The 13,250-nt window shown below is 52.3% G+C and overlaps 5 protein-coding genes across 5 annotated transcripts; 2 read left to right on the forward strand and 3 right to left on the reverse strand.

Annotated features, from left to right (window-relative positions):
* Positions 1 to 320: 320 nt before the first annotated feature.
* A1O5_04765 (ATP-dependent RNA helicase sub2) lies at positions 321 to 2,388 on the reverse strand (the record flags this gene model as incomplete). The annotated part of the gene is made up of 4 exons (XM_007745369.1): positions 321 to 627; positions 682 to 1,042; positions 1,100 to 1,510; positions 2,145 to 2,388. 4 exons carry the CDS (start codon positions 2,386 to 2,388, stop codon positions 321 to 323), a joined length of 1,323 nt encoding a protein of 440 aa, XP_007743559.1.
* A 532-nt stretch (positions 2,389 to 2,920) lies between these two features.
* Positions 2,921 to 3,400, forward strand: A1O5_04766 (uncharacterized protein; the record flags this gene model as incomplete). The annotated part of the gene is made up of 1 exon (XM_007745370.1): positions 2,921 to 3,400. One exon carries the CDS (start codon positions 2,921 to 2,923, stop codon positions 3,398 to 3,400), a length of 480 nt encoding a protein of 159 aa, XP_007743560.1.
* Positions 3,401 to 3,899: 499 nt separating this feature from the next.
* A1O5_04767 (uncharacterized protein) lies at positions 3,900 to 4,505 on the reverse strand (the record flags this gene model as incomplete). The annotated part of the gene is made up of 2 exons (XM_007745371.1): positions 3,900 to 4,157; positions 4,221 to 4,505. The coding sequence occupies 2 exons, from the start codon at positions 4,503 to 4,505 to the stop codon at positions 3,900 to 3,902; spliced, it is 543 nt and encodes a 180-aa protein (XP_007743561.1).
* Positions 4,506 to 6,457: 1,952 nt separating this feature from the next.
* On the forward strand, positions 6,458 to 7,477 carry A1O5_04768 (uncharacterized protein; the record flags this gene model as incomplete). The annotated part of the gene is made up of 1 exon (XM_007745372.1): positions 6,458 to 7,477. One exon carries the CDS (start codon positions 6,458 to 6,460, stop codon positions 7,475 to 7,477), a length of 1,020 nt encoding a protein of 339 aa, XP_007743562.1.
* Positions 7,478 to 8,270: 793 nt separating this feature from the next.
* On the reverse strand, positions 8,271 to 10,658 carry A1O5_04769 (NEK protein kinase; the record flags this gene model as incomplete). The annotated part of the gene is made up of 3 exons (XM_007745373.1): positions 8,271 to 10,448; positions 10,504 to 10,556; positions 10,607 to 10,658. 3 exons carry the CDS (start codon positions 10,656 to 10,658, stop codon positions 8,271 to 8,273), a joined length of 2,283 nt encoding a protein of 760 aa, XP_007743563.1.
* Between the last annotated feature and the right edge of the window lie 2,592 nt (positions 10,659 to 13,250).

Consider the following 13,250-nt stretch of genomic DNA (forward strand, 5'->3'; position numbering starts at 1 on the left):
TTAACACCCCGACGAAGACGTTGATAAGAGGATGCATGACAATCTCGCGCATAAAATGATATCTTTTTGGGAAAGTTCCAAGGCAAGGACTAGCTATGTAAAGCTTTCTCGTCGTAACAGAGCCCGATCAACCAGAATGGCAATTTGTCCCCAGTTTCAATTTTCCTTAAACCTCCCTTATCCCAGCAAGACCCCATGATACACATACGTGGTTATCTTCTGCCGAGCAAAAGAAAAGACATCGATTTGCCAACTTCTGCACAAATTCTCTAAATCGAGAGCCCCGACCCGATTGTCCATCAACCTGTTGAGCTCCTGGTCTAAGAAGCCATGTAGGTACTTGAGTCGACCCCACCCTCAGGATACGGGGGCACCTGAGCATCGAACCGCTTCTCAATCTCCTTGAGCACAGCCTCATCCTGCTCGCTGCTGACAAAACTGATACTCAACCCTTTGGTACCGAATCGACCGGCGCGACCCACACGATGCAAATAGGAATCGGCATCGGCGGGCAAGTCGTAGTTGATGGCCAAGTTGATGCGCTCGATATCAATGCCTCGACCGAAAACATCAGTGGCGACACAGATCCGCTTGTTGAACTCCTTGAACTCTTTGTAGCGTTTGATACTGTAGATAACCATTAGTACGTTATTGATGGACTGTGACTGTATGTTCACTTACCGTTCCTCTTGACTGACACCAGAGTGCACCGCAATACTCGGAAAATTACATTCCCGGAGCAGCTTGTCCAGTTCGGTGGCGCGGAGAGTACTCTTGACGAAGATGATAACCTGGTTAAATTCGAGGCTGTCGAGCAAGTCATTGAGTTTGCGGTTCTTTTCGCCCTCGCTAAGCTTGATAGAGTATTGTTGGAGGCCATGGAGAGTGAGCTTGGTCTCGTCATCGACAAACACCTCAAGAGGGTTTCTCATGAATTTGCGGCAGATAGGTCGGATGTCCTGAGGTAAGGTTGCACTGAACATCATGACCTGTTTCTCGGTGGGAGTTGCTCGGAAGATTTCTTGCACGTCGCGCCGCATGTCTGAGATAGCTTCGTTAGAAAGTGGCGTCATTGAGGCAGATGGATCCTAAGGCATACCGATTTGGTCCAACATCTTGTCGCATTCGTCGAGCACAAATGCCTTGACATTTCGCAATGACAGGATCTTGTCACGGACAAGGGCATTGAGACGACCGGGTGTCCCAACAATGATGTTGGGGAAGGATTCTTTGTTCTTGAGGAGATCGATATCCTTCTGGATTGGTGTACCGCCGTAGAAGACTGCTGTCTTCACATCTGGAAGGTATTTGCTGAATCTCGCGTATTCATTCTTGATCTGGTAGGCAAGCTCACGGGTGTGGCACATGACCAGTACAGAGCATTCGCCAGGAACAGGCTCCAGTTGGTGCAAAGTGGTCAAGACGAAGACTGCCGTCTTACCAAGACCAGACTTGGCTTGACACAGGATGTCGACGCTGAGAAGAGCCTGTGGGATACATTTTTGTTGGACTGCAGGAAATCGTTGATGTTAGACTTGGTTCGGTAAGAAATGTGCGAAGACGACAAAAGAGCATCGCAGGCCGGTCCGTCCATCTCCTTGAGTTTGAACCTGAAAGGAACGAGCCATATTCCCGTTGGCTCCGCCGCGTTAAAACTGGTTCTATTACCGACTTGCAGTAACGGGCGTCCAGGCCACCATTTCCCACGAATGTCACATCGTGGGTTCGACGTTAGCCTGGCTGCGCGAAAATGTTACCCTTGACAGCATTTTCAGCATGTCAATTTGAAAGCGGAGCCAAGTGGCGACCCCAGAGAGGGAGCCATGCTCTCACTTCTCGGTCTTGGGAACTGCGACCTTCTATGACGGTACGTCGAGAAAACCGACGTAAGGCTGTGGCATTTTATTGCCCGCCAATTTTCGACCGTGGAAGCGCCGACCGGAGACTTTCGAATCCGTAGAACCTTTTGACCGATTCTTGTGTGTTTCTTTCTTCTTCTTCTTCTTCTTCTTCTTCTTCTTCTTCTCTCTCTTTTTCTTTTTCTTCTTTTGGAGATGGACGGACGCGCTTGCAGCAGGAAGAACTTGGAGGGTGGATATTTTGCTTGCAAGAATGGATGGCAGGATGGATGATGGATGACTAACCCTCCGAAGGATGTTCGAAACCGCAGTCGGTGATTGCTCGAAGCAGCTCGCCTTTGAGCAGGAAGTCTCTGAAGCCCGTCGAGTGGATGCCGACGTAACTGCCTTTTCCTTTGTCGGTGGTTTTCCCTCCGCTGACTGTCAGATCGCCCTTCTTTGCGGCTCCGTTGGTCGCGCCGGCGGCGGGAGCCTCGGGGGCTTGGAGTTCCTCGTCCGAGTAGTCGATGAGATCTTCTTCAGCAGACATGGTGCGTTGGTGTGGTTATGGCTGAGGTTATGGGCGGATGTCAACCAGGGGCGGTAAGAGGCTGAAGTGAGATGAAGAGCTGTTTCAAGCCGCGAGGATCAGGATCAGGAGCAGAACAGTGGGAAAAAGAGGTGGTAGGTGGCAGAACCAGTCAAGGTCTGCGAACGATGCGACAAGAGTTGGAGAGTTTGATGAAGATGAAGAAGTCGAGAAAAGATGGATGAAGAAGAAATAGTGGATGGGAAAGATGCCTGCGCAGGAATGTTCCAGGTTGTTTTTTTCAGCAGCGGGCAGGGCAGGCACGGCAAGGCGCAGGCAGGGGCGAAGGACTACTGGGTAGTGAGGCATCGCGCTAAGGCGTTCTTGCTTAGTCATCCACATCGTCTCATTACCGCAGCAAAAAATCCCTACATGCAAGCGACCCATAGACGACTCAAAAACTACTTACCTACCACAACGTGAACCCTATACGCAGGAAGCTTGGGAATTCGGCATCTAGAATAATGGTCCAGTACTCCCAGAAATCGCCCGCATGGCTAAATCAAAGTCCTCTAAGAGGGACTCCAACGTGCCCCAGAAACACCTTCACTCCAGATTATCGTACCTCCATCAGGCGGCCACATATCTAGCAACCGTCGGCACCCACAATACTCAGCAGGAAGTTGCTGAGACTGCCGGAACTGCAGCTTCCGTAGCCATCAAGGACTCGACCTCGCACAACTCAACTGAGGCTAACCGCCTACTGATGCATCTCCGCGGCGTCTCTCGAAAGTCACAAATCCGCCTAGCACCAAGATTGAAGCATTCAATCTGCAAGCGCTGCGATGCACTCCTGATCCCTGGTGAGACAATGACAGAGAAGGTCGTCAACCCGAGCAAGGGAGGCACGAAACCATGGGCGGACCTGTTCGAGATCCGTTGCGACAAATGCGGGACCATCAAACGATTTCCTTCGCGAAAGAAGGGGGATCAGGTCGGGGTGGAAGAATCAAAACCAATCGCAAAGGTGTAACCATAATAAACATTTGCATTGATACCAAACCACCAGCTTCTCGTCGCCTCAAGTTTCAAAGCGCACCCTACCCAACCGTGTCTGTTTTGCGGCCTGAGCCACGACATCTCTATTGGATGAAACTCACCCAGAGCACATGAGATTGAGAAACTCATCATTACATGCATTCCAACGCCAAAAGGTCAAAGTTTTCATGCTAAATTGCACAGAAAAAAGGAAAAGAAAAAAAAAAGTCCCTCTCAATAGTCGTACATTCATCAAGCATGACCTCGTTAACCAATGCCCTGCCGTGAGGCATCCATCTCTGCGTTCGCCGTCGAAAAGGTGGTAAAACAAATCTGAAACACTAGGGACGAGGGTGTGTGGTAGGAGTTTGGAATCTCCGATGCTGTGAGATATGGTCGAGAACGTCGAGCCTCCCGCGCCCTAGGCCTTCGTAGAATTATAGTTGCTTGTAATGTTCAGGTTTCGCCCAACGTCCCGATGGAGCAATTGCACTTCAGCGGCGAGGTCGTGCTCCTCCAGCGCTGTGACCGCTGGGGCGACTGCGATCGAGTCTCTCACTCAGCTCATCCACGTTGTTTCTGATGGCCTTGATTTTGTCCCGAACCCGTCCGAGTTGCTCGAACTGTTGTTCAAGGTTGTCTATCTCGGTTATGATGCGCCGCATCCTGGCGATCTCATTATCTGCATTTTGCACGGTATTTCCGGCTCGACTGCTGGAATTTCTGACTGACTGTGCGGTTGCGTCTTCAAGCTACAAGTCGGTTGTCAGTTTATGCACGGAGAACTTCGGCCACACCGAGGCTGGAACGCATACCTCAGCAATTCGTCGCTGGATGCTCCTCATCACGTTCTCCAGGTGCGCATACAAAGTCTGCAGGCTATGCGGATCCAGCATAATCCGACCTGGGACACTTTGGCTGCTGGCGGCACTGACCGCACGGGAGCTAGGCTGCGACTGCCTGCTAGTGCCACGGCCACGGTCGGGCATGCCGCCTTGATGACTTCGCTGGGCCAGGATTTGTTGTTGTTGTCGGAGGAGAAACAACTCAGATTGAGTTAAACCCAGAACGGAGTCGGCGACTGACTGAGTCGCGGACATGGACGTCCCGAGCGGGCAGCAGAGACAGTAATGGAAGTGACCAATCTAGGCGTTGAGGCAGATGAGCTTCGACAGGTACCCGTGGTGGTCAAACGGCACATAGCAGTCCTGAGCGCTGATAGGTTTGCGAGAAGCCGTCAAGAGTAGTGCAAGAGGCACCAGACAGCGAACGAGCTGCGAGATATGGCAGTCGGGATGAGGCTGGTCATTGTAGCTTTGGCGTATCAATGGGCGCGTCGCTGGCGACCGCAGAGCCTCAAGTTTGGCGAAGCGCTCGCAATTTCTCTTTCTCAAACAAAACGGGCTGACCGGATTGTTTTTTTTTTCTTTCTTGGGCTTCTTTCCCTCTCTTTCCCCGCTCCCAGAATCCCGGCGGCTGACGGTCAAAGAGTGCTTATTTAACGATGAGCGGGCGGTTCGGGTTCAGCTCATGCCAAGAGGGGTAGGACAACGGTCGGCAGAGCAGAGCAGAGCAGCGAAGAGCAGCAGACTAGAACCAGGAGACAAGACTAGGCGCGGAAACGGAAACGGGAGCGGGAATGGCGACGGACGAGACGGTTGAGGAGGAGTATTGTTTCATCGCCTGCAACAATGACAAGAAGGAGGTGTTGAGGAACGGATACGACGCAGGGTAAAGGAGAAGGCCCAAAAAACAATGAAGCTGATGAGCTGAGAAAGCGAGAGGAAAGAGGAGCGCGGCTATCGCAGCCGTTGTCGTTAGGTCAGTAACTGGTCAGTAGTACTGTGCACTTCCTTTGACGGGGCCTCAGCAGCCTAGTGCCTGGCTAAGGAGCGACAAGGACCAAAGTAATCGTGGGGACAGGCAGGTGACTGACATTCACAGCACCGTGGGAGGGGGGGAGGAGGATGTTCGATTGGTTCTGGAGCCGTGGTCTTGTTAGTGTTGGTAGAGGAGGATCATTTTCGTGGGGCATAAGAGGGCGACAGCGAGTAGCAGCAGAGAAAAAAGCACAACCGACATGGGAGGGTGCCTGGCGAGCTGGCCGTTGGATCTTGATTTGAGCATTCCGAGAAACAACCACTGAAGGGGAAGCGGGAGGGCGAGCGAGTGAGCAAGCGAGAGTTTTTTTGGGTAGACCGCCAGCGCAGGGCGAGAGGCAGAGCGCAGGGCAGAGGCGTGGGCAGAGGCGCAGGGAGACGAGAGGGAGAGGAAGACGAAGAGGGAGACAGAGCAGAGTGAGCTCCTGCCCTTCTTGATTTGCTTGATGCTGTTGCCGAGTACTCAGTACGGAATCCGATAATCCCTCTCTCATCCTGCATCCCTCACTCATTCTTCCTTCATCAGTCCTGCTGCTCGTGCTTGTTCTTCACATCCCCAGAGTAAAGGCACGGTTGATCCGTCTGCGCCCCTATCGACCTTGTGCAGGTTTGTCGGCTCACACACTGAAGTCAACGACGAGCCCATCCACCACGCCGGGCTGCCAGTGCTGCTGCCAGGCCTGTGACAACTCACCGCAGCTCCAATTACCATTGTCTGATTTTGGTTCACGAGGGCAGGCCTACCCGTTCATGCAGGAGTCAACTGTTTTCCCAGACGTAGCTGCATCGACCATTGCAGCACTACTGCAGCCTACCCATCAAAGCCCATCTTTTTGCATCCTCTCTGATCTTTTACCCTGCAGCCGACCTTGTAACCCTCCTGGATCCTGCCTCTGGGGTTCGTCTGCTCCTGACCGGTGAGACCCAATGTTTCATGGGTGTGGACGTGACACCAAGCAGCCCAGGAAGTGACTGCAGTCAATCAAATCTGGCAGCTGACTTAGTCAATCCGCCCTTGACTGCATGATTTGTGCTACTGCAGGCGCCTGCAGCACCACCCGATCTTTTTGACATCTGACGTCGTGTTGCAGGTCAAGACTTTTAGTCAACACCATCCACCCAAACCTGCTCTATCGTTTATCCTTCTAATTTTCAAATACCATCCCCACCCGATGGCTAAAGACAAGGAACGATCTGTCAACCCTGCACAACAGCAGCGCAAGCTGGAAAAGGCGAAACAGCTGAAAAAGAGCCGGGCAGAGCTACAAGCAAGGCGCAATGAAAAATTAGCCCGCCGAAATCCCGAGCGCATCCAGCGCCAAATCGATGACCTGAAGGCCCTCGAAGCGACGGGAGATATCAAACCTCGAGAGCGAGCCATTCTAGAAGATTTGGAAAGAGACCTACGTGCTGTCAAAAAGGCAAGAGAGGCTCTGGGCGACAAAGCACCAACCTTTGGAGGGCAACCACGCCGGAGGGATGGGGAGGGCAAGAGCACTGTCTTGGGCAAGAGAAGGCATGATGGCGAGCGTAAACACTACCAACATAGACAAGAGCCGTCAGGAAGTGACACAGATGAATCCGTCCGTCGCATTCCCATGCCAGAAGACACGCCGCCACCCATCCCACGAGAGTTCAGGCGCTATTTCCCGCGCAAGGAAGACGGTGATAATACTCAACAACCGACTGCCTCAAACAGACAACTACCTGTCAAATCTGTTGCCGCGCCCATAGAAGTGAAAACCACATACGAAAGCGCCCCACAGATCCGTGATCTCCGCAAAGAAGCCGTCAACCGATTCGTCCCAGACGTTGTACGCAAGAAACAAGAGATTGCAAAGGGTGGGCCTACAGGTCGCTTGATCGAGCCGGAAGAGATGGATCGATTAGAAGCGGAGGGCTATCTAGCCAGGACAAATGATGGCAGAACACAGACTGCCACAACTGCGACGACAGCGACAACGACAACCACTGGTGAAATGAATGAAGATGAGAACGCGAGGAGGCTTGCCGAGGAGGAAGAGCGTTTTCTTCGTGAGGTGGCGATGCAGGACCAAGAGGCCGACAGAGACGAGGCCGAGAGGGCCCCCGAGGCTACACATGAAGAGAGACGTCCCAGAGAAACCCTGGAGTCACAGCGCATACCACGTAGATGCGTTGAGATCGAAGAAGTCGAAGACGAGGATGGGTGAAGAAGAAAAGCGAGGGAGGGCGCGAGAAAAGGAAGGCATCGAGAGGGGCTTTGGGGTCTAGGAAAATCGATTCATCGATTCATCGATACTCATCTCCTGCCTCGAGGTCGTTTGGCGTCATTGATGCTGTATCTGTATACAAAAAGTCCTCAATCCTAATTCTAGTGTCTGTATCCAGAATGCAGAGACAGACTTCGGTGTGTGTGGACTTGGAGAGCTCGCATGCATACATATGTACAGCGCACCGTTCTATCCCAAGGGCTGCCCCATCCGCCCATCCAAACTCCAAACCTCGTCCAAAGAAAAGCCGGGAAATCGGGACTCATTTCTTCCAAGTGGCCAAACCCAACTTGCCCATCAATCAATAAATCACCGTCCCTTGACTGCGGTGGTCAGTCAAGTACACCTCCAGCCTCGTGGCGCCGTCATTGTTGGAGACTGATAGTCATTCGCATGCTTTTTCAACAAATCCATTGGACCCTCATCAACCGTTTAAAAACAAAAGAAACAAAGAAACCCCCAAAAATCTGTACGGAGGGCAGTCATCTCGTCTCGAGCAGCTCCCACATGCCAATGAGTGATGGCCTCAAGGCGACCATGGCCACTTGACGTGCTGTTCTTCATGTTGGGCACAGAGACTCTGTAGACGCTTAGAAAAGCCGAATCCCAAACAATGCTTTTCCAAATGCCATCCACGTCCGACCATATCCTGTCAGATCGACCCTTTACGTTGTCGCATGATCGTCGTTATTCCATCCTCCGTGCATTACATCCACGCCAAAAGTTTGGATGCTCACCGCAGTACCCGCACGGATTTGACATCTTTCTTGAGGAAAGGACTTGGCATCTCATCCCCGAAGATTTCTGGATCCCATACTGGAACAGGAGGTAGTTCTTTTTCGCTTCTTTGCTCCGGAACACTCTTCACCTTTGTATTCAGGTGGCCTCCAGCTCGAGCCTGAGCAAGTTCCACCAGCGTTCGGCCTTCGATGCCGGTGCCAGCACCTGGATCTCTGCTGCCCCCAAGCTTACTAGGGAGCCGACCGCCCGTAGTCGCTGCTCGTCTGAGCGGACTAGTGCTTCCATCTTCAGCATTGGCGTGCTCCCTGAGATCATTTCGGCTTGGGATCTTGCTGAGGCGTCGATTAGGGCTCGCGGGCTTCGCTGCCGTGGCTCGCAGATCGCCATCTGTGGTATTTCGTGGGATGGCTTTGATAGCATTGGCCATGTTTCCCGACGCAATCCCGGCTCTCACCTGTGCTGCTGTGTTGCTGGACGGGAACAGAGTCGGTTTCGCGATTAATTTCTGCATAGTGGCCGTCGTGTTCTGTCTCCACATGGCCGGCCTATTCTTTAGTGGCAGCGGTGCTGGATTCTTGAAGGGGTCCGTGTTGGGAACGTTCCCTTTCAATCTCGTGGGGCTCGCCAATTCAGGGAACCCATCATCATCCGAGTCTTCTGCGGGTTCAATGTTTTCTTCGTCAGAAGAATAAGCTAATTGTGGCTCCCACCTAGCCTTCTGGCGTGCCGCTTCGGCAAAGAGGTTTTTCGCTCCAACGGCAGTGACTGTCGGGTTGGCAGTGGCCTGAGCCGCGGCGTTTCGACGTGGGGAAAGTGCCAGAGAAGAGATGGACATGGGTGATGGTTCTGACATCTGAATATCCACAGGAGAGTCGAACGTGGTCTTTGATCGAGCGAAAGGGGTTTTAGTCTTCTTTGGCATTGACTTGCTTGATTTGGTACTCGACGCGGTTGGCGAGTTGATGGAAAGATCCGACAAGTCAGTGATATCTGTGGTCGATGGGAAATCTTCCTCGCCAGAAGTGTTGACTGACGAGTGGGGATTGAGGTTCTCGTTGTCGAATGCTCTCCCAGGCGGGTTCTGAATCTCTCTCAGTGCCCGAGTCTCGGTTGAGAATTTCTGCTTAACCAGCACTTGTGCGACACGCTCATCAACCTCCTTGTCAAACTTCTTTCGGAGTCGTTCTAGCTCCAGTTGGACCTGTCGGTCAATTTCAAGTCGTGCTTTTACCTCCCATTCGCGACGGAGCTGGGCGTCGATCTCGACCTTCAAAGCAGCTCTATCTGCTTCGAGGGCCGACAGTCTTTCTTCGGCCTGTCTGACCTTGTGGTCTGCAATCTCCTCCCGGGTTCTCAACGTCTTCCCTATGGTGACCATCTCTTGTTGTCTTCGAGCGAGCCACACATAAGGCACAGTCAGCAGCGAGCTTGTGTCCGGCCGGTGCATTGGATTTGTCTTGAGGCAATTTGCGATGACGTTCGAGAGGTCCTTTGAGTAGATTGCTGGAATCGGTTTGAAGTCTCCCTTTCGGATCCGCTGGACGAGTTGCAGGTGGGAGTTCGCGTTGAACGGTGGCTCCTTGGTGCAGAGTTCGTACATGATGCACCCTAGTGACCATATATCTGAATACAGAGTGTATTTCTCGGCGGCACAGATCTCTGGTGACATATAGAAGGGTGTTCCAACATAGGTCGAGGCGAAGTCATGCGACTGCATAATCTTCGAGAGTCCGAAGTCGCCCAGCTTGACGGATTGGTCTTCTCCCAGGAAGATATTCTCTGGCTTGAGGTCTCGGTGTAGAATCATCTTGCCTTTGCCGAGGGGACGGGTGTCATTCCGTCGAGAGAAATCGCTCCCAGGCTCAGGCGGGTCCATTCCATAATGGCAGCGGTACAAAGCCGTGACCAGCTGGCTGAAAATCCTCCAGACAAATTCTTCCTTGGCGTACTCGTTCTTGCGTTTCAGTTCCTTGATGACACAGCCCAGATCACCACCACCACAGTACTCCATATATAGGTATAGCTCTTGGGTCTGTCTGAGGTGCTCGCGATGGAAATATCCGACAATGTTAGGGTGACTGAGGGAGGCAAGGATCGAGAATTCGGCATGAAGTTGGTCACGTTCCTTTTGAGACATCTTGAGGTAGTTGATCTCTTTGCGGCACAGAATCTATGGGCTGTCAGACAACGGTAGATCACGGGTCGCGGGAGTGAGAGAGGCGCACATGGCCATCTTGTTTTCGACGAACTTTGCGAATGATGCCGAATGCACCACGACCTGAACTATCAGCGAGAAGAAACAAAGTGCAGATGGCGGGTGGGAGGTACCAATAATCTCCTTGACCTCGTACTTGTCGTTGTCGGCAATTTCGAGGGCCATAGCGACTACCTTGGGAAGAGATTCGACAGGCAAGTGCAATCAACGACGACTTGTCCGGTTACGGCAGAGACATTCCCCATGCACGAAACTTCCACTGCCAGGTAGAAGCGCAATAGCAGTCTCTCCGCGAATGGCGCTATAAAGAGGTTAGAGATGGGCAGTCTGTATGAACAAGTTGGAAGTGGCTGTGTATGTGGTATGTGTGGTGGGAGCGAGAGAAGTCAAATGCCTGATATTTACTTGCGCGTTGCGGGGCAACAGCGAGCCATGCATGTCATTAACCAAATTCGACGCTTCCCGCTTCAAGGCCACTCACCATTGTCCACACTGAAGACCCTCACCAAGACAGGACAGAGAAAAGCACAAATGGATACAAAGGTAAGAACCCTAGTATGTCTATAGATTTCAACCGCGAAAAAGTCGAAAACTGTCAGCCAGACGTCAAATGTTATAACACATCAGCAGTCGCTAAGGTCACGTGCCACTACTGGTATACGGTGAAGCATACCACGTGATTCAGCCTTGCAAACCAGGCCTCTGAATACGAGAAAGGGGGAGTTTGAACGGAAAGCCCAGAAAAGGAACAGAATACTGGCTATCAAGTTCAGATCAAGTCGAGAGGAACTAGGGTCTTCTCGTCAGTTTGTCCATTCGTGGCACAGGCAGAGGGGCACATAGGAAAACATGCAGCATTGCCCTTCGCATACTCGCTGCTCCGTCCTTGGGCTGCTCTCCGGGACCACCAGATGAGATGGATCTGGATCTTGCTTTTGACCGCTGTGCCAAAAGAACTCTTCGACATCCCCATATTGCAGCTTGGGGTTCGTGGGGATCAGGGACCGGACTAACCAGAGCTGCCGTACTCGGTACAATGATGCAAAAACCCCTAGCAGATTAGTGATGATCTCAAGACGATTCTCGTTTAGTTAGGCAAACCTCGCCCACAACCTTAAAGTCTAGTCAAATACTTGTTCGTATCAAAACCACTGTCCGCGTCAAGAAGGTCGATTCACGTTAATCGACGAAAGCGTCGAGTCATGAGACCCTCTGGCTACTCGGTGCAGTGCATGAAGATCACGCTGTGGGGTAATCGATCACGAAGGCCGATGATTGTTGGAACGTTTGTTGATGTGAGGGGTCTGGGCGGCGGGATTCTTTGCGAGCTTGATGTCCAAATACCAGCATGAACGTTGCAGGTTAATGTCATGAAGGGGCTCAAGGATATAATGGTGTCTATGATCATCACCGAGGCCATGCTCAGCCTGCTTGGGGCTGCTTGAGCTGTACTCCGTAGCGTAAGACCAATTGTTCCAGTGTGCTCTTCTGATAGACGGCTATCGCCGTGTCGCGGGTCGTCCACGTTGATCGTCAGTGACGGTGCCTGCATTTCCCTTCCCATCCATATCGCAAACAACCCGTTCGCCCTGAAAGTTTACCTGGAAAGTGCATTGCAACACCCATAAAGACGCAGCAAAGTTCAAGAGCGCTTCGAATCCTGGGAAATGAAGCAACCTCCCCCTTCATTGGACGGTTTGGTAGTAGGCATCGCGTTTCCTACGAGCACCCATGACAGCAAACCAGCCTCCATGGAGGAGGATGACATCTCCCGCGGCTGCCGGCGCCGTTAGTCAGCCAGCCACAGACAACGTCCGAGAGTCTCAAAAGGATGGGAAATTTCGTTTCGGCTTTTGATGCATGTTTCTGGGAGACTCTGTACGTCAAACGAGACTGGGAACCGGCCAAGGTTGGGGGAAAGTCCTGGACCAGTCGAGCATTGGAGGTCCACAATGCAATTGTCACTCTTTCCGTCTCACGGTTATTCTTGCCATGGGAGTCGCTCTGAGGTGTACTGGGTACTCCTCGGGGACCCGGGGATTTCGGGGTTCTAGCATGGCCTTCAGAACAACCATGCCTGCACTAACCGCATTTGTTTGGGGGGAATTTCGTGAGACCACAAGGGTGCGATTCTGAGGTCTGGGCACGCTTGCTAATCGCAAGCCGATAGAGTGGGAACGTTTTCAGCCATGTAAGCCTGGAAGGAATCGGTCCAAGTGAGCCTGGAAGGGGCCTGCAGGTGATCGAAATGAGCATTTGGGGTGATAGGCATGGTACATAATTATGCTCACTCGGAAACGCCTTGTTTCAGTAGCTGTAGGTGTCATCCATATGGTCTGTGCAGAAGTGTCAAGAAGTTTGACATAAAAAAAAAAACCATGCTGCCAAAACAGGGATGTCCTGGCAGTCGACAATGACTGGCATTCTGCACGGTCTTGTCGCAGATCAGAGCGTAATCGTGCGGTAGGGGGAAACAAGCGGCTCTGAGAGGGGAGTCCAGCGCTGCCTCTCATTAACCTTACTGAGCCTAGCAAAAGCAAGCCAAGGGGATGGAAGCAGGCATCGAACCGGGTTAAGAGGTGGATATCAGAAATAAGTCCGTCGGTTTCTTGGGCGGGAAGGATGGCGTGCTCAGATTTCTGGGCTGGGAGGCTGACCTCGAGGATGATCAGGGGAGCTTCTTCCCAAAGCAAGCCGGACTACGAGGTCGAAGAGCGACGGATCCATGGATGGCTGCCACGTGGAAATGGTAGCGGG

The sequence above is a fragment of the Cladophialophora psammophila genome, assembly GCF_000585535.1.
Source record: "Cladophialophora psammophila CBS 110553 chromosome Unknown aczJe-supercont1.6, whole genome shotgun sequence".
NCBI classification, from domain to species: domain Eukaryota; kingdom Fungi; phylum Ascomycota; class Eurotiomycetes; order Chaetothyriales; family Herpotrichiellaceae; genus Cladophialophora; species Cladophialophora psammophila.